The sequence below is a fragment of the Suncus etruscus genome, chromosome 20 (assembly GCF_024139225.1).
Source record: "Suncus etruscus isolate mSunEtr1 chromosome 20, mSunEtr1.pri.cur, whole genome shotgun sequence".
NCBI lineage: Eukaryota > Metazoa > Chordata > Mammalia > Eulipotyphla > Soricidae > Suncus > Suncus etruscus.
The window spans coordinates 44,193,072-44,212,466 of NC_064867.1; the positions used below are offsets into that span (position 1 = coordinate 44,193,072).

General features: G+C 59.9%; 4 protein-coding genes across 4 annotated transcripts in view; 3 read left to right on the plus strand and 1 right to left on the minus strand.

Annotated features, from left to right (window-relative positions):
* The window catches only part of EIF5A (eukaryotic translation initiation factor 5A), a 153,650-nt gene that overhangs the window by 108,547 nt on the left and 25,708 nt on the right, over positions 1-19,395 (minus strand). The gene's annotated exons all lie outside the window — the stretch shown is intronic.
* GABARAP (GABA type A receptor-associated protein) lies at positions 127-1,284 on the plus strand. Its single transcript, XM_049766221.1, has 4 exons — positions 127-291; positions 504-582; positions 672-790; positions 1,168-1,284. The coding sequence occupies exons 1-4, from the start codon at positions 202-204 to the stop codon at positions 1,231-1,233; spliced, it is 354 nt and encodes a 117-aa protein (XP_049622178.1). The 5' UTR covers positions 127-201; the 3' UTR covers positions 1,234-1,284.
* On the plus strand, positions 2,577-5,412 carry PHF23 (PHD finger protein 23). Its single transcript, XM_049766211.1, has 5 exons — positions 2,577-2,621; positions 3,528-3,559; positions 3,867-3,959; positions 4,288-5,113; positions 5,198-5,412. Exons 1-5 carry the CDS (start codon positions 2,588-2,590, stop codon positions 5,410-5,412), a joined length of 1,200 nt encoding a protein of 399 aa, XP_049622168.1. The 5' UTR covers positions 2,577-2,587.
* DVL2 (dishevelled segment polarity protein 2) lies at positions 6,368-18,661 on the plus strand. Its single transcript, XM_049766209.1, has 15 exons — positions 6,368-6,543; positions 10,169-10,238; positions 10,908-11,053; positions 11,171-11,280; positions 11,406-11,541; positions 11,652-11,742; positions 12,104-12,173; positions 12,281-12,420; positions 12,502-12,578; positions 16,489-16,556; positions 16,743-16,871; positions 16,980-17,111; positions 17,224-17,403; positions 17,876-18,094; positions 18,210-18,661. The coding sequence occupies exons 1-15, from the start codon at positions 6,368-6,370 to the stop codon at positions 18,650-18,652; spliced, it is 2,187 nt and encodes a 728-aa protein (XP_049622166.1). The 3' UTR covers positions 18,653-18,661.

Consider the following 19,395-nt stretch of genomic DNA (forward strand, 5'->3'; position numbering starts at 1 on the left):
CGGGCCCTACGCGGGTGGCGCGGCGCGTCCGGCGAGGCTCCGCTGGCGACCGCGGAAGTGGCGTAGCGTGCGCTCGCGCCGCCGCCGCCGCCGCTCGCCCAGGATCCTCCGCGCCTCCGCCCCGGCCCCTCCCCCGGCCCTGCCCAGCCCGCCCAGCCCGGTCGTGCCGTCGGTCGGTCGCTCCGGCCCGGCTGCGGGAGGATGAAGTTCGTGTACAAGGAGGAGCACCCGTTCGAGAAGCGCCGCTCCGAGGGCGAGAAGATCCGCAAGAAGTACCCGGACCGCGTCCCGGTGAGCCTGGGCCGCCGGCCGCCGCTCGCGCGCTCGGGCTCGCCATGGCGGGCGGGCGGAGAGCGAGCGGGGCTGAGGGCCCGGGAGGGAGGGGAGAGGGAGGACGAGAGAGCCGGAGCCGGACGCCCGGCCGGGCCGACGCTGGGGCGCCAGCGGAGGGGCCCGCAGCCTCCTCGGGCTCGGGGCCCCGGTCCGACTCCGCCCTCCGCCAGGTGATCGTGGAGAAGGCGCCCAAGGCCCGCATCGGAGACCTGGACAAGAAGAAGTACCTGGTGCCTTCCGACCTCACAGGTGGGCGCGGCGAGGAGCCGGGGTGGCGGGCGGCCCGGGGGTCCCCGACGCTGAAGCCTCGCCTCACCTCGCCGCGCCTCCACCCGCAGTCGGGCAGTTCTACTTCTTGATCCGGAAGCGGATCCACCTCCGAGCCGAGGACGCCCTGTTCTTCTTCGTCAACAACGTCATTCCGCCCACCAGCGCCACGATGGGCCAGCTCTACCAGGTAGGGCCAGGGGCAGGTCTGCTCCCTGCTGTCGGGCACCTCTCCATCGAGCGGACGCCGCGGCTGGCCGGACTGCCTGCCGAGGCTTCCGAGCTCCTGGCAGGGCGCGGGTCGCCCGGCGCTGTCAGTTCTGCTTTCTCAAAATGAGAACAACGACCGACCGACGAAGCGGTCCCTGGGGGGTTGAAGACGAAAGCAGAGAAAGGAGATGACCGGAAGCTGCAGCGGGGTTCCAAAGCAGCAGAAAGGGACAGTGCTTCCAGGGGTGACGAGTGACAGGCGGCCATGGCTTAGTCTTTGGAAGAACGGGCGTGGGCAGTCGGGGGTCCCGAGTGCGAGTCCACCTCCCTGAGCACCGTCGTTTTGTTTCGCACCAGGAACACCACGAAGAAGACTTCTTCCTGTACATCGCCTACAGCGATGAGAGTGTCTACGGCCTGTGAAGCTGCTGCCCCGAGGTGGGGATGGGGGTCCACTCCGAAGAGGCGGGCCCCGGCCTTGACTCCCTCCTCCGGGCTCCACCACCACCTTCCTTCGGGATCTGCACTTCCTAGCGTTTGAGTTCTCCCTCCAGCCCCTCGGGGATGGTGGGTGCAGGGGCAGACGCCCCAAGCGCCACCTTCCCCTTTCTCCACCACGCCCCCGTTTGCTTTAGACCCCGTCAGTCTCCTCGTTACGTTCACTCGTGATTGTTTTGGTTTCTGCTCCCTGACGCCCAAACGACCCATCCCGTCCTTTCGCTCTTCCTTGGGGGTGCTGGATGGAAGGGATGGGATCGTGGGAGGAAATCGCACGTCAATAAAGAGGAAACCGCCGGTCTGAGTTGGCATTTGCTTTGCGTCGCTGCCGTCCGCGGTGGGAGGCGAGAGCATGTGTGTGTGTGTGTGTGTGTGGCTTCTGCCTTGAGACGGACGCGAGCATCCTTTCCTTAATCGCAAGGCTTAGTGGATGAACGCGTCGGGTCCCCTTTCTGTTCTGGGTTAGAGAAACAGCTGCTTTGCAAGAGTAGCCAGATTTTTTATTTCCTGTCGGTTTCAGAAAGGTTCTTGCGTGTGTGTGTGTGAGGGACAGAGACAGCCTGGTCTTCAGTCGCCTGTGTTTTAAAAGGCCGCCTAGGCGTGTGGGGTCCCGCCGGGGAGCCGTGGCCAGTGGAGGGACTCCATCTCCCAGCAGCCCCTGCTCCGTCCGTCCGTCCGGCTGACCGGCCGGAAATGCGGGCGCGCGCACCCGCGAGGGCGGCAGTATGGTGGCCGAGAGCCGCAACACCTTTCCCTTAGTTCTCGTCGGCCACGCCCAGCCTACATCTCCCAGCAGCCCCCGCGCGCCCTTCCGCTCGGCCCCCTCCTGTCTCCCGGGCGGGGGCGTGGCTTGCGCCGGCGCGGGGCCTGCCGGGAAGCGTAGTCCCGTGGCCTGGCGCCCGGCTCCCCGCCGCCGCCGGCAGGACTACAGGTCCCAGCAGGCCGCGCGCGCCGGCTGGCGGAGGGCGGGGCGCGGGGGAGGGGCCGGCCGGGAGTGCGGGAGGGAGGCCGGGAGGGAGGCCGAGAGGGAGGGCGGCTGTGGTGGCGAGCGAGGGAGGGAGGCGGCGGCGGCGGCGGCTAGCGGGCCCGAGTCGCGCGACCCCAGCCGGGGTCTCCGCGCGTCTCCTTCGGCGCGAGGGAGCGGGAAGCGAGAAGAGAGGCGCGAGGAGCGCGGCGAGCGGCGAGCGACGAGCGGCGGCGGCGGCGGCCCGGGGGCCCGGCGGCGCGGAGGGCGGGGGCGCCGGGCCGCGGAGCCTGAGGAGGGGCGCGGGAAGGGGCGATGCTGGAAGCCATGGCGGAGCCCAGTCCCGAAGGTGAGCCGCGCCGCACGCACGCCCCGGTGTCGGCCGCCCGGGCCGGGGCGCGGGTCGGGAGCGGAGGGTCGGCTCGGCTCGGCTCGGCTCGCCTGGGCTGGGCTGGGGCCCCGCGTGCCCGGCGGAGGGAGAGGGGCGACGGAGGGAGCCGGGGCGCCGGAGCCCGGGAGAGGCGGCGGGCGCGGGCATTGTCTGCGGCGCGGGAGTCGCGGGGTGCCGGCCGCGGAGGGAGGGCGAGCGGGAGGGCCGAAGGACGGACGGACGGACGGAGGGACGGAGGGAGGCAGGCGGCCCGAGAGCCCCGCGAGCGAGCCGGAGCCGGGAGGAGCTGCGGCGCCTCGGCGCGGCCCTGCGGGCGGGCGGAAGGGCGAGTGTCCGGGCGGCGAGGAGCGCGGCCTGAGGGGCTGAGGGAGCGCGAGCGCGAGCCCGCCTCCCCTCGCGTCCCGGCCGCCCGCCCCGCCTCAGCGCCGGCCCGAGGGGAGAGCGAGCGAGCGAGGGGCGACCCGGCCTCGTGCGCCCCCAGGACCGCGCAGCGGCTTCCTCGGCCGGGCTGAGGCGGCTCCGGGCCGCCGTGTGCGTGTGTGCGTGTGAGGAGGCTCGGAGACGAGCGACCGAGCGACCGCCCGCCTGACTGGGGGCGCGCCGGGCCAGTCGCCGCCTCAGCCGGGAGGCGAGCGGGCGGGCGGGCGGGCGGGCGCGGAGGAGCGAGCGCCGAGCGGCGGGGGCGGGGCCGGCTGGGGGAGGGGAGGGAGCGAGCGGCGGCCCGAGGCCCCGCCCCCGGAAGGGGGAGCCGCGCGGCGCTGGGCGGGGCCGGCCCGCCGTGGGGAAGGCGCTTCCGGCCTGGGGTCTGGGGGTCTGTCGCCGTCCGCGTCTCCACTCACCCCGGCTGTCTCGCTTCCTCCGCAGACCCGCCCCCGACCCTCAAGCCGGAGACCCAGGTGAGCAGGGGTCCACTTAGGCGGGACACCCCGACGCCTGCCCCTCCGCTGCCCTGCTGGCTCCCCGGGCTCTCCTCACCCTTCGGGAGCAACGCCCCCTTCTGCCTTCCCAAACGCTGTCAAGTTGGGGCGCGGAGGAGCAAGGAGGTAGCCGTGGGGCGCTGGCCTCGCAGGCACCAGGACACGCGTGGTTCCGACCCATAGGGCACCCCGTAGGGACCCCCGCTCGCCCCCCCAGCCTGCCGGGTGGGACCCCCAGCCCCAGAGAAAGACGTCTCCAAGCGCTTGCCCCGTGTCTTCCTTGCAGCCGCCGGAGAAGCGCAGGAGAACCATCGAGGACTTCAACAAGTTCTGTAGCTTCGTCCTGGCCTACGCCGGCTACATCCCTCCCAGCAAAGAGGTGGGCGAAGCGGGCGGCTAAAGGCACCGCAGCGGGGAGGGCCGCCCCGAGTTCACCGCAGCCTCCGCCTGGGTGAACCCCAACCCAGCACAAGGCCAGAGTACGCAGTGGGCGGGCCGCTCTCTGTGCACTCCCGAGCCTGGGGATCCCTGGCAAGACCCCGAGTAGAGATGCGAAACCTGGGGATTCACGGCCCACAGTCGGGAGATGCTCTGGCCAGGCCTCGGCGGAGGAGAGAAGCGGGTGGGAGGACGGGGGACAGTCTTAGGTGGCGGGCAGGACGTCCCGGGGTCGGACCTGACCTGACCTCCGCGCTGTCTCCCCGCAGGAAAGCGACTGGCCCGCCTCGGGCTCCAGCTCCCCGCTGCGCGGCGAGAGCGCGGCCGACAGCGACGGCTGGGACTCGGCGCCCTCGGACCTGCGCACCATCCAGACGTTCGTCAAGAAAGCCAAGTCCTCCAAGCGCAGGGCCGCGCACACCGGCCCCGCCCCGCCCGGAGCCCCGCGCCCGGCCTTCCCGCGGCTGCAGGCGCCCGACAGCGCCTCCCTGCTCGAGAAGATGAAGCTCAAGGACTCGCTCTTCGACCTCGACGGGCCCAAGGCGGCCTCCCCGCTCTCCCCGACGCACGCCGCCCGGCCCCCCGCCGCCCTCGGCCCCGCGCCCCTGGCCCAGGCGGACCTGCCCGCGCCCCCGCGCAAGAAGGACCGCAAGAACCGCAAGCTGGGGCCGGGCGCGGGCTTCGGGGCGCTCCGGAGACCCCGGCCGGCCCCCGGGGACGGGGAGAAGCGGTCGCGCATCAAGAAGAGCAAGAAGCGGAAGTTGAAAAGGGCCGAGCGGGGCGACAGACTCCCGCCGCCTGGGCCTCCGCGCGCGCCCCCCAGCGACACGGACTCGGACGAGGACGACGACGACGAGGACGAGGACGACGACGAGGAGGACGCGGGGGCCGTGGCGGGCGCCGAAGCCCCGGTGCCCCTGCTGCCCGCGCCCCCCGAGGCGCCCAGACCGCCGCCCGCCGCGCACCCCGAAGGCGCCGCCCCGGCCGACGGCGACAGCAAGGAGGCGGGCAGCACCGAGACGAGCCAGGACGGGGACGCCAGCTCCAGCGAGGGCGAGATGCGGGTCATGGACGAGGACATCATGGTGGAGTCAGGTGAGCGGGGAGCGGGGTCGGGCCCGGGGTCGGGGGGTCGGGCCCCGGTGCTCCGCGGGAGCCTGAGCGCGCCCCTCTGCCCAGGCGATGACTCGTGGGACCTCATCACGTGCTACTGCCGGAAGCCCTTCGCCGGCCGGCCGATGATCGAGTGCAGCCTCTGCGGCACCTGGATCCACCTGTCGTGCGCCAAGATCAAGAAGACCAACGTCCCCGACTTCTTCTACTGCCAGAAGTGCAAGGAACTGCGGCCGGAGGCCCGGCGGCTAGCGGGGCTCCCCAAGTCGGGCGAGCCCTGACGCCGCCCTCGCTCGCTCGCCCGCTCTCGGGCCGGAACTTCCGAGGACGGGCTGGAGTCTGTCCGTCTGTGTGCTGGAGCTGGCAGGGGTCCCCGGGGAGAGTGCTCCTCTGCGCCCTGCCCACCCTGCGGGCGAGCCAGGCCGGGCCCTCCCTGGCGCGCGTCATCTGCCCCCGGAGTGCCCGGCTTTGGGACGCAATGTAAGCGCTGTCTGTAAACTAGTGTAAATAGAGCATCCCCCTCCGCTGCGCTCACGCCCCGTTTCTTCCACCGGTTGCATTTCCATGTGGGTCCTCGCTGGCGGAGCCCGTGCAAGGAAAGGACGGAACGGGGTGATTTTGTCACCCAAGGCCGGACAGCTGCGGGTCGTCAATAAAAGTGTGGCCCCACGGACTGCAGGCAAAAGTCGGGGCAAGAGGAGAGCCTGGCTTTTCCCATTGCGCGTCTGAAAAGGCCGGGCCGCTTTGCCTTTCCTGCTCTCCAGGGGTCTCGAGGGCACCGGGGCGGGCGGCCGGCCGACCGTCGCTCGGGCGCCCCCGAGGGGCAGGAGCCGGCGGTGCAGCGGGGCGGGCCTGCGCGTGGGCGGGGTCAGCGAACGCCGAAGACCGAGGGACCGTTGCTAGCGCGCGTCACGTGGGGCGGGGCGGAGCGCGACGCTGCGTCACGTGGCCGGCGGGCGCTCACGTGGTGGGGCGGGGCCCGGCGGGTCACGTGCTCTGGAGTGGGCGGGGCCTGCGGGCGGGCGGAGGCCGCGGGTGCGGGTCGCGCCGGCCTCCGCGCGTCCCCCCTCGCCCCCTCCCGCCGGTGCGCGCGCACCCCGCCGACCGCCCGAGCCGAGCCGAGCCCGAGCCCGAGCCCGCGGGCGAGGCGGGAGGCCGGCGCCTGCGTGGGCCGGTGGGCGTGCGCAGGCGCGGCGGAGGCCCGGCGGCCGGGCGGCGCGGGCGGTGGGCGCGAGCATGGCGGGCGGCGGCGGGGAGACGAAGGTGATCTACCACCTGGACGAGGAGGAGACGCCCTACCTGGTGAAGATCCCCGTGCCCGCCGAGCGCATCACGCTGGGCGACTTCAAGAGCGTGCTGCAGCGGCCCGCGGGCGCCAAGTACTTCTTCAAGTCCATGGACCAGGACTTCGGGTGAGCGCGGAGGGGAGGCCTAGGCCCGGCTGCGCCCGGACCCACCCGCGGCCGAGCCCGAGTGGGCCCCGAGATGGCGGAGACGCGCTCGGCCCCTGCGCTCCGTGCGCCCAAGTCCGGAGGCGTCCTGCGACCTGGGGGAGGGGGGTGCCGGGGCCCGTGTGGGACCTTGTGCCCTAACGCCGGGGGTCCCCGAGGCAGCGGCGGCGTGGGCTTGGTTGTCCGGCCGAGGAACACGCGGGGCTTTTGTGTCGTGCGGGTCGGTGGCTTTCGGCTCCCTGGAATGGAAGCTCGAGCCTGCCCATCCTTGGCTGGGTCTGGAGGCGGGCCGGTCGCCCTCGGCGTGCTGGGTGCGATGCCGTCGGGCCTGGCGTGGGGGCACTCCCTCAGGACAGCGGTGCCTCTTCCAGAGTCTGTCTGTCGGACAGATGGGGCGTTAGCGTCGCTCTCAGGCCCACCCGAGGCCACTCTGGTGCCTGGATCTCTCCTGCGATGGAGATGATCCGAGTGAAAAGTGCTCCGTTCACAGTCAACCCTTGGCGAGTGGTAAGGTCCTTCCGGAGATGCTCTCCGACCCATGGGTGACAACGATGTCAGACGGATCATTTGGCCGTCAGCTGAGGCTGAGTGATGTTGGGAAGAACTTCAGTTGAGACAGGTTGGAAAGGATTCGATCCTCAGCGTATCTCCAGAGCACTGCCAGGAGGAAACCCCGAGCATTGCTAGGTGTTGGCACAAACAAACAAACAAAAACATAGACTAGGTTGCTTTCCTAGGGTTGTTTTGGGTTAGACTGGGACAGTCAATACTAAAGACCTTTTCGTTTGTTTGTGGTGTCTGGGACACAGCCCTCTGGGTCCTCATCTTCAGCTACTGAAGTAGACTAGGCTGGGAAAACCTGGGTTTTAGGAACGCTGAATAAACAGGACTGGATCTAGGAAAAATATTGCATTGTTGAGAAAGTGGTATATATATATTTTTTGGGGGGGTCACTCCCGGCCACGCTCAGGGGTTACTCCTGGCTCTATGTTCAGAAGTCGCTCCTGGCGGGCACGGGGGACCCTATGGGACACCGGGATTCGAACCAACCACCTTAGGTCCTGGATCAGCTGCTTGCAAGGCAAACGCAGCTGTGCTCTCTCTCCGGCCCCGAGAAAGTGGTATTTTGAGAGTGACCGTGGGTATTTTGGCTTTGACTTTGCCCATTGGTCAACACCTGGCTCATTTAACTTCTGTGCCTTGATCTCATTTGAGATGGAGATAATCCAAGTGAAAGTGCTTCATTCACAGTACATTCTTGGTGAGTGGTAAATGCTCTCTCATACCGCAACCCAGAGGTTAGTTATAATGATGTCAAATGGATCATTTGGCCAGCTGAGGTTGGGTTATGTTGGGGAGAGAAGAGAGAAGAGAAACTGACTTTCTGCCTGCCTGCCTGCCTGTCTGAGAAAGGAAACTGAATGCGTCAGGACTGGGAATTCTCTGTTCAGGATTGGTCATGTTCATTCCTATAGTCAAAAATAATATTCTTTTGGGGCCAGAGAGATAGCAAAGTGTTAGCCTTGCATGCCTTGCATGCAGACGACCCGGGATGGACCCAGGTTCGATTTCTGGCATCCCATATGGTCGTTCCCCCCCCCCCCCCCCCCGAGACTACCAGCAATGATTTCTGAACGCAGAACCAGGAGAAATCCTGAGCACCACCAGGTGTGGCCCCCAAACCAAGCCACACCCAGCAGTGCTCAGGGTTTATTCATGGCTTGATGCTTAGGGAACCTGTAAGGTGCCTAAGATTGAACTTAGGTGGGCAGCATTCAAAGGCCAGTCCCCTGCCCACTGTACTATCTCTCTGGCCCCAGAAAATACTGTTACATGATTACCAGCTATCCGGTACTCTTATTTTGTGTCCAGGACATGATGTTGAGTAGGATAGCCATTAAAGATACATGTGATCGTTGAGAAACAGGACTTGTCCATGTACTGCAAAGAACCCGGGGGTGAGATGACCCCAAAGCTGCTGGGCTCTGTTAGGCAGAGTAGACTGTTTTAGTACAGTTTTATTGGTTGGCTTACTTGTGTGTGTGTTGCTATCCACATATGATTACTCAGAGCACAGGCTCTGTGCTCAGGAGCTACTCCCTGGTGCTCCGGGGATTGGAAGTGGTGCTAGGGTTAGAACAAGGGTCACAACCAAGGTGAGCCACATGTTATGCAAACTTCCTACCTACTGTCCTGCTCTTCAGCCCCCGCATTACAGAGTTTTGTGCCAGTTGAGGCACCAGGGCACCAAGGAGGGGGGTCTGGGAAGCTAGTCTACTCCCTACCCCATCACAGGAGCCCATAGCCTAATGAGAAATTGCTCCTTCTTGGTCTGTCACGTACTTTTAGTTAGGTAAAGGAAGCACGTGTGAATTATTCTCTGGAAGTAAGTGAGAGACAACTAAAGAACACTTGGGGGCCGGAGAGATAGCATGGAGGGTAAGGAGTTTGCCTTTCATGCAGAAGGTCATCGGTTCGTATCCCGGCGTACCATATGGTCCCCCGAGCCTGCCAGGAGCGATTTCTGAGCGTAGAGCCAGGAGTAACCCCTGAGCGGTGCCGGGTGTGACCCAAAAACCAAAAAAAAAAAAAAAGAACACTTGGGAGTAGAGACTTGAAATAGGAGCAGGTCTCTTTTTGGAAGTGTGTGAATATGACAGAGGTTGGAAAGAGGCTTCTGGCAAGACTTTGAAGCATATTAGGTGTTTGGGCACCTGGCACATAACCATATCAGATGTCCTTTGCAATTGGATTGAATGGTTTGACTCAGACTCTGGAAGTCGTTGGGACAGTGCTGAGCCTTTGAAGATGAGTTGGGGAGAAACGGGAGAAATCAGGAAAGAGAATTGTAATTGTGGAACTTTTTTTGTTTGGTTGTTTTGGGGCTACACTTGGCAGCGCTCAGGGCCCACTCCTGGCTCTACGCTCAGAAATCGCCCCTGACAGGCTCGGAGGACCATATGGGATGTCAGGATTCAAACCACCATCCTTCTGCATGCAAGGCAAATGCCCTACCGCTGTGATGTGTCTTCAGCCCCCTTTTAGCCGTAAGACGAGGATTTGTGGAGCTGGAGAGATAGCACAGTGGTAGGGTGTTTGCCCTGCACACAGCCAACCTAGGATGGATGGGCGTTCGAATCCCAGCATCCCGTATGGTCCCCGAGCCTGTCAGGGGCGATTTCTGAGCGTAGAGCCAGGAGTGGCCCCTGAGCAATGCTGGGTGTGACCCAAAAACCAAAAAAAAAATTAAAAAGGATTTGAACAGAGTGGAAAAAAAGGAGTTTTCTTTTCTTTCTTTTTCTTTTTTTTTCTTTTTTTTTGGTTTTTGGGTCACACCCGGCAGCGCTCAGGGGTGACTCCTGGCTCTATGCTCAGAAATCGCCCCTGGCAGGCACAGTGGACCATATGGGATGCCGGGATTTGAACCGATGACCTTCTGTATGAAAGGCAAACGCCTTACCTCCATGCTATCTCTCCGGCCCCGAAAAGGAGTTTTCTTGAACTGGATGAAGATTGGGGAAAGACCAAGTAAGTGTAAGCGTGGAGGGCGCTAGTCTAGGCGTATCCTTGTTTTGTGTCTTTGCAGGGTGGTGAAGGAAGAAATTTCAGATGACAATGCCCGCCTCCCCTGCTTCAATGGAAGGGTGGTATCCTGGGTAAGGTGGTATCCTGACTCTGAAGCCTAGTCCATTCTTTGTTGTTTTTTAGTTGTTTTGTTTTTGGGGGCCATACCTGCTGATACTCGGGTATTACTCCTGGCTCTGCCCTCAGGAATTACTCCTGGTGGTGCTTGGGGGGGACCATATGGAATGCCAGGGATTGAACTCAGGTCAGTTGCATGCAAGGCAAGCACCTTACCTGCAGTATTATCTTCTGGCCACGAAGTCCAGTCCCTTCTCCATTGCCAAATTCTTCTGTGATTCCCATCTATAGTTGGAAGTCCTGACCCCCCCTCCCCCCCCCGTTTTTTTTTCACCTGCCTGTTTGGAGAGCTAACTGAAACTCCTCGGTCTCCGTCGTCTTCTATCCAGGCCTTCTCATACCCTCCCCATCTTTATTGTCCTTTCTTTTACTGCCACATCATCTATCTCATTTTCCAGCGGAGCCTTTTGTTTCTGATTTTGTTTTTGGGTTACACCGGCATGCTCAGGGATTACTCCTGGCTCTGTATTCAAGAATCAGTACCAGTGGTGCTTGGGGTGGGGTGGGGGGGGACCATATGGGATGCCAGGGTTGAAACCGGGGTTGGCCACATGCAAGCCCTTATCTGTTGTATGTGTCTCTGGTCCAAGCTGAACCTTTTTTAATCACTCATATCCTTTTAGTTAGTGTCATCAGATAACCCCCAAATGGAAATGGCTCCCACAAGCCACGAGTCCCGGACAGAACTGGCTCCTCCACCCCCACCGTTGCCCCCCTTGCCACCAGAGAGGACCAGTGGCATCGGAGATTCCAGGCCTCCCTCTTTCCAGTGAGTCTTTGGGTTCTTGAGGAGGGAACGGGTGGGAATCAAAACCCTTTGCGTGGGCAGCCAAGGATGTGGGGCCTGTCCCGCTGACAGGGTTGGAAACCGTCTCTGCCCGTCTAGCCCTAATGTATCCAGTAGCCGTGAAAATCTGGAGCCCGAGACAGAAACGGAGTCAGTAGTGTCTCTGAGGCGGGAGCGGCCCCGAAGGAGAGACATCGCTGAGCATGGCGGTGAGGAGGCCCTGCTCTGAAACTGGGGAGCTGGCGAGCGGGTGGGCCACACTCCATCCACACTCCATCCCGGCAGAGGGCAAGGAACGAGAGACCCAATGCTGAAGCTTCCTATTCTGACGCAGCTGCAGGCCACCGACCCGGGGGCCCCACGAGGCTGGAGCGCCACCTGGCCGGCTACGAGAGTTCCTCCACCCTCATGACCAGCGAGCTCGAGAGCACCAGCCTGGGGGACTCAGATGAAGATGACACCATGAGCAGGTCTGGTTTTCCCCGGCTCCCCACAGAGTACCAGCTGCCTCTTCCCTCCTTTCTGATGGTCGCTTCTCCTTTTCGGTTCCGTGACCATTTCTCCCCTTCCCTTCCTCCAGATTCAGCAGCTCCACTGAGCAGAGCAGCGCTTCCCGCCTCCTTAAGCGCCATCGACGAAGGCGGAAACAACGACCACCCCGCCTGGAGAGAGTGAGAGTTCTCCTGGGGTGACTGGGCCCAGAGATGAGGGATCTGGTACAAGGGCAGTGATGGCGAACCATTTTGAGCCCGAGTGCCCAAACTGCTGCACAATGCCCTGTCCTCCCAATGGCCAGTCCGGCCCTGTTGCCAGGTGCGCTGCAAAGCAGACACGGCACACTCGCCTCCTGCCGCGCCGCGTATCTTAATTGCGGACCCCTTCCCTCGTGCCAGCTGCAAGGCCTTCGAGTGCCGCAGCTGGCACGTGTGCCATAGGTTGGCCAATGAGGTACTAGGGGGTACCCAGGGACCGATAGCAAAAATCCTGGTGCTTGCTGAAGGCCAGCTAGCTTTTCCCCTTTTTTCACTGCAGACCTCCTCCTTCAGCAGCGTCACTGACTCCACAATGTCTCTGAACATCATCACAGTCACCCTCAACATGGGTACGAAGGGTGCCTGGGCTCGGGGCACAGGAGAGCTCTTGGTTCCTAGGGCTCTTGGGGGTCGTGAGACTTGCCTTTTCCCCCTGTCATACGGATTTCCTCTGTAGAGAAGTACAACTTCCTGGGCATCTCCATTGTGGGCCAAAGCAATGAACGTGGCGATGGTGGCATCTACATCGGCTCCATCATGAAAGGTGGGGCCGTAGCCGCCGATGGACGCATCGAGCCGGGGGACATGCTTCTGCAGGTGTGCTGGGTGGGCCACTGCTCTCGACCTGCCTCTGCCTCTGCCTCCTCCTCCTGCCGCTTACCTCGGTCTCATTTCTAGGTGAACGACATGAACTTTGAGAACATGAGCAATGACGATGCAGTCCGAGTCCTGAGGGACATTGTGCACAAGCCCGGGTGAGCCTCTTCTGCTCTTGTCATGTCATTCTCTTGTGTCTCTCTTTTCTCTTTTTGTTTTCTAGCCTTGAAAAGTAGTGAAACTCGGGGCTGGAGCGATAGCACAGTGGTAGGGCGTCTGCCTTGCAAGCGGCCGATGTAGGAGGAACCTGGTTTGCTTCCCGGCATCCCATATGGTCTCCCAAGCCAGGAGTGACTTCTGAGCACATTGCCAGGAGTGACCCCCGAACGTCACCGGGTGTGGCCCAGAAACCAAAAATAAGAAAAATGTATGAAGCTTGACACTCATTTAGAAAGTGCAGAGAACAGGGGCTGGAGAAATAATAGCACAGCGGTAGAGCATTTACCTTGCAAGCGGCTGACCCAGACCAACGGTGGTTTGAATCCCGGCATCTCATATGGTCCCTCATGCCTGCCAGGCGCAGTTTCTGAGCAGAGAGCCAGGAGTGACCCCTGAGCATCACCGGGTGTGCCCCAAAAGCCAAAAAAAAAAAAAAAAAAAAAAAAAATAAATAAATAAATAAATAAATAAAATAAGGCGGAAAACAGGGCTGGATTACTGTGGGTAGGGTGCTGCTTTACATGTGACTGATGTGGATTTGATCCCCGGTACTCCAAGCCCGCCCGGAGTGACTCCTAAGCACAGAGCCAGGAAAAACCTCTGAGCACTGCAGGGGTGTCCCCCCATTTTTTTTTTAATGTCTACAATGGGCTAGAGCGATATCACAGTGGATAGGGTGTTTGCCTTGCACATAGCTGACCTGGGTTCAATTCCTGGCATTTCAAAAGGTTTGTTGAGCCTGCCATAGTGATTTCTGAGTGCAGAGTCAGGAGTCACCCCTTAAGCTGGGTATGACTCAAAATCAACCCCCCCCCCCAAATGCGTAAAACAAAAGTATGTGGGGCTGAAGAGATAGTATGGGGGAAGGCACCTACTTAGCCTGCCTGTCGCTGAGCCTGTTTTTAATGCTTGGTAGGTATCATGTATGCTCCATGCGATCATCGCCAGAGGTGGCCCTTCCCCCACCAAGCCCCTTCCCGGAGTATGCAACAAATGACTGACTTCACTCGAACGAGTCCACTTATTATTGCCTGCTCATAAATCAGTCCCGGAAGTCCCCTTAGTTCCTCAAGTGTCCCAGCTCTCTCCTCGCCCTAGCGCTGACAATCAACTCTGACATTTTTTGGTCATCACTATGACAAATCTTCACTAGTGACGCTCTTAGCACTTTGCATGTGTTTAGCTTTGCCAGTTACTGTGCCACTTTTTTTTTTTTTTTCTTTTTGGCCCACACCTGTCAGTGCTCGGGTTACTCCTGGCTCTGCAATCCGGAATTACTTCTGGCAGTGCATGGGGGACCATATGTGATGATGGGGTTGAACCTGTTTTCAGCAAGGCAAGCATCCTACCCTTTGTATAATCGCTCCGTTTCTGGACCTCTTCTGAATGAGGTTGTATAGTGTTCTCTTGTATTGCTTTTTCTGCATTGTTTTTGTTTGGGCTTATTTGAGTCCTCCCAAGGAGTGCTGAGTACTGTGGTCAGAAGGGCACTGCTGGGCCAGAGATAGCATGGAGGTAAGGCATTTGCCTTGCATGCAGAAGGACGGTGGTTTGAATCCCGGCATCCCATATGGTCCCCTGAGCAAGCCTGCCAGGAGCAATTTCTGAGCGTGGAGCCAGGAGAAACCCCTGAGCGAAGCCAGGTCTGACCCAAAAGCCAAAAATAAATAAGTAAATAAAAGGACACTGCTGGTGAGACCTGTCCGACTGAGCCAGGCAGTTCAGTGCCAGGGCCTGAGGACACGGAGCTACTTGACCCCTGTGGTACCAGGGACAACCTTGGCCATGCTGGTGATGTTTAGGGGCCTCCAGGACTACACCCAACAGTACTCTGGGGGTCATGTAGAACTGGGCTTCTTTGAGCTTGGATCACATGGAAAGCACATGCCCACAGTAGCTCCTCTCCCACCCCACCTGCTTTCTAAATTTTTTGTTTTGTTTTGTTTTGGTTTTTTTGGCCACACCCGGCGCTGCTCAGGGGTTACTCCTGGCTGTCTGCTCAGAAATAGCTCCTCTCCTGGCAGGCACGGGGGACCCTATGGGACACCGGGATTCGAACCAACCACCTTAGGTCCTGGATCGACTGTTTGCAAGGCAAACACCGCTGTGCTATCTCTCCGGGCCCGCTTTCTTTCTTTCTTTTTTTTTTTTTTGGGGCCACACCCAGCGGTGCTCAGGGGTTATCCTGGCTGTCTGCTCAGAAATAGCTCCTGGCAGGCACGGGGGACCATATGGGACACCGGGATTCGAACCAACCACTTTTGGTCCTCACAGATCGGCTGCTTGCAAGGCAAACACCGCTGTGCTATCTCTCTGGGCCCCCGCTTTCTAAATATTTTAAATTGTGGGCTTTGGGGCCACATATAGTAGTGCATTCAGGAGTTTTCCCAAGTGGGGCTCAGGGATATAGGCTGTCAGGGATAGAACCCAGGTCCGCTTACTGAAGGCTGACCTATTTCTCCATCTCTCTCCCCCCAACCTTTTTCCCCCCTCTGGTATTTGCTTTCTGAACTACATCTGACAGCGCTTAGGGGCTACTCTCGGAGGTGCTGTGGGGTGCTTATGTGGGGCTGGGGATTAAGCCAGGGTAAGCTGCATGCAAGGCAAGGACCTTACCCCCTGTACTATTTATTCAGCTCTGATAGTACAGGGAATTTTTGGTGGGGGAGAGGGAATGTCAGTGCTCAGGGCTTACTCCTGGCTCTCCACTTGTAGATCATACCTTGCAGGGCTCAGAGACCATGGAGCTGGGGATCAGGCCCAGATTGGTCATGTGTAAACTCTGTACTATCTCTGAAGCTCCCAGTAGAATGTATTTTAAATGTTATCATGTTTGGGAACCAGGGATGTAGCTAAATGCTAGAGCATGTACGTTGAATGGATGAGAACCCAGCGCCCCACAAAAAATTTTGTTGTTTTTGGGTTATACCTGGCGGTGTTCAGGGCTTATTACTCCCTGCTCTACACTCAGAAGTCACTCCCGGCAGCCTCGGGGGATCATATGGGATGCCAGGATTCGAACCAGGGTTCTTCCTGTATTGTTTGCGTGCAAGGCAAACGCCTTAGCGCTACCGCTTCAGCCCCTTGCAAAAAAAAAAAAAATTTAACATCAAAGTCATCTCATTCCCAGAGTAGAACCTCTCATATTTTTTTTTTTTTTGTTTTGTTTTGTTTCGGATCACACCCAGCAGCACTCAGGGCTTACTCTTGGCTCTATGTTCAGAAATCGCTCCTGGGAGGCTTAAGAGGACCATATGGGATGCTGGGATTTGAACCACCGTCTTTCTGTATGCAAGGCAAACGCCTTACCTCCATGCTATCTCTCCGGCCTGAACCTCTCATCCTTTAACATTTTTGCCCATCTATGTTGTGCTTTTTTTTTTTGTTTGTTTGTTTTTCTGTTTTTTTGGGCCATATCTGGCAGCGCTCAGGGGCCACTTCTGGCTCTGTGCTCAGAAATCATTCCTGACAGGCTCGGGGGACCATACGGAATGGATTGAACCTGGATCTGTCCCGGATTGGCCGCATGCAAGGCAAATAAATGCCCTACTGCTGTGCTGTCACTCCGGCTCCTGTCTGTTTTTATTTTTTCTCCTTTTTGGTGGGAGGCAGAGGTGAGGCAGAGGGGGTATGCCTTGGAATTTTCTCCCAGCTCTGTTCTCGGGCAATTCCTGGCAGTGCTCAGGGGACTGCACTGCCCAGGGTTGGCTTCATGTAAAGCAGGCTTCTTAATCCCGGTATCATTTCTTTGCCCGTGTTTTTTTCTTCTTTCTGTCTCATTCTCATTCCAGGCTTCCCTTGGGACTTTCCTCCACCCCTGCTTGACTGACTGTCTCCTTTTCCTTACAGCCCCATTGTGCTGACGGTAGCCAAGTGCTGGGATCCCTCTCCCCAAGCCTATTTCACTCTCCCCCGAAGTGAGTGACGCTCTGGTGGGTCTGCAGCTGAGAACTGGGTGCTGGGGTGGGACCTCTAGGCTGTAGGTAGGGAGTGAGTGGGCGGGTGGAGAAGGGTCCTGGTGCAAGTGGGGTGAGACTTTGTATCAGGAAGGAACGAGGCTGGCTCCGCATTTTGATGGTGATTGGCGACCTCCTCTGTCCCAGACGAACCTATCCAGCCAATTGACCCTGCTGCCTGGGTCTCACACTCTGCTGCGCTGACTGGTACCTTCCCAGCCTACCCCGGCTCCTCGTCCATGAGCACCATTACATCAGGGTCCTCTCTGCCTGAAGGTGAGCCTCTGCGGTCATATCTTCTGTGGTCACGGACAGCCTTCCATCGATGGTAATGAGAAGCCAAGGCAGGCTGTATTTCAGATTCCTTCTTATTTCCTTTCACAGGCTGTGAAGGCCGGGGTCTCTCTGTCCATACAGACATGGCATCTGTGACCAAAGCCATGGCAGCTCCAGAGTCCGGACTCGAAGTTCGGGACCGCATGTGGCTCAAGATCACCATTCCAAATGCCTTTTTGGGTACTTTAGGGGAGGAGGAAGAGGCCAAAGCGGGGAATGAGCCGGGCAGGGGTCAGAGCAGAAGCCAGAGGGGGACGTATGTGAGGCCCTTTTCTGTTTTGGGTCATGGCAGGCTCAGACGTGGTTGACTGGCTCTACCATCACGTGGAGGGCTTTCCTGAACGGCGGGAAGCCCGCAAGTATGCCAGCGGATTGCTCAAGGCGGGCCTTATCCGACATACCGTCAACAAGATCACCTTCTCTGAGCAGTGCTATTATGTTTTTGGAGACCTCAGTGGCGGCTGTGAGAGTTGTGAGTACCCCTGTCCTAACCTTGGGAGGAGGATTATGGCGGCTGTGTCTGTCTTGCCTCTCCAACCCCAGAAACCATCCAGAGCCACTGGGTACAGTCGAGCAGCGTTCTGCACTAGTGCTTGCACGTTGAGTGAAGTCATGTGTCTGCTCCCCAACACTTGGCTGACTGTACCTTGGCTGGGCTGTTTACCAGTTGCAGAGGTTGGGGGAGTCTTGAGGTCCTCTCTTGGTCTCTCCACTACCGTCCTAGAAGTATGTGGGCTTGTGGCCAGTCCTGACTGCTCCCACCTGCTGCAATGGCAGGTGGGCATTTCCCGTCAGAGTCCATTGTGTTTGCTTGTTCAACACTCCCCACCTCCCCACCCCGTCATGAATGAATCTTTCCCGAGCAGTGGTCCCACCCAGTTGCTCTTTATTCCACATCTCAGATCTTCCCCTTCCAAACCGGTAGCTCTCCTTTTGCTTTCCAGACCTCGTCAACCTCTCTCTGAATGACAATGATGGCTCCAGTGGGGCTTCAGACCAGGACACCTTGGCCCCTCTGCCTGGTGCCACCCCCTGGCCCCTGCTGCCTACTTTCTCCTATCAGTACCCCACCCCACACCCATATAGTCCTCAGCCCCCGCCGTACCACGAGCTTTCTTCCTACACTTACGGCGGAGGCAGTGCCAGCAGCCAGCACAGTGAAGGTAGGTTCCTTGCCAGATCCTGGCACAGCCTGGGGGCTGAGGGGGGAAGCTTGGGGAGGTACCAAGGGGGATCCCTTGTCCCAGGACTCAGCTGCCCCGTCCCTTCTCTCTACAGGGAGCCGGAGCAGTGGGTCAACACGCAGCGATGGGGGGGCAGGGCGCACAGGGAGGCCCGAGGAGCGGGCCCCTGAGTCCAAGTCTGGCAGCGGCAGTGAGTCTGAGCCCTCCAGCCGGGGGGGCAGTGTTCGGCGGGGTGGGGAACCTGGTGGTAGCGGGGATGGGGGCCCACCTCCATCCAGAGGCTCCTCAGGGCCTCCCCCCAACCTCCGAGCCCACCCAGGACTCCATGCCTATGGGCCACCGCCGGGCATGGCCCTCCCTTACAACCCTATGATGGTGGTCATGATGCCCCCCCCTCCGGTCCCGCCAGCAGTGCAGCCACCAGGGGCCCCTCCAGTCAGGGATCTGGGCTCTGTGCCTCCAGAGCTGACTGCCAGCCGCCAAAGCTTTCACATGGCCATGGGCAACCCCAGTGAGTTCTTTGTGGATGTCATGTAGGACCCGGAGGGGCCATGTTGGGTCCGCACCGTGGCCTGGCCATTGATTGGTGCTCGGTGCTTATTCTGTGACTGTTTTGTCTGTCAGACAGACAGACAAATCATGATTCCTCTGGTGCCTGAGCTCAGCTTGTCCTGCTGGCTATTGCCTGCTGTGACGCTGTTGCCATTGTGACTTCTAGCAGTGCCTGCCTGGTTCCTCCTCCTTCCTCGCGGGGGGGCCTTTGGTTATTTTTTACTTTCTTTCCTTTTTTTTTCTTTTTTGGTTTTTGGGCCACACTCAGCGGCGCTCAGAGCCACTCCTGGCAGGCTCGGGGGACCATCTGGGATGCCGGGAATCAAACCCAGGTTCATTCTGGGTCGGCTGTGTGCAAGGCAAATGCCCTACAGCGCTGTGCTATCTCTCTGGCCCTACTCTATTTTTTATAAGCCTGTGTGTGTGTTTGTGTATGTGTGTGTGTGTGTGCGTGTGTGCGTGTGTGCATGCGCACGTTGGGGGTGGGGGATTTAAATAGATTTTAGTTTTTTTTTTTTTTTTTTTCATTTTTAAAGTACACATTCCTTACTTTATATGAAGAATCCATCTCCTGGGCCCCTTCTTTCTAGTCCCAGAAATTGATGACCTAGTCTGTCTCCTTCCTCTGTTCCTGTTCCCCGAACAGGACTGGGGGATTAGGGAGGTGAGGTAGTCAGTGGTACCCTGGGAAGAAGAAGGGACCAATCAGTCACCCATAGACAGTAGCC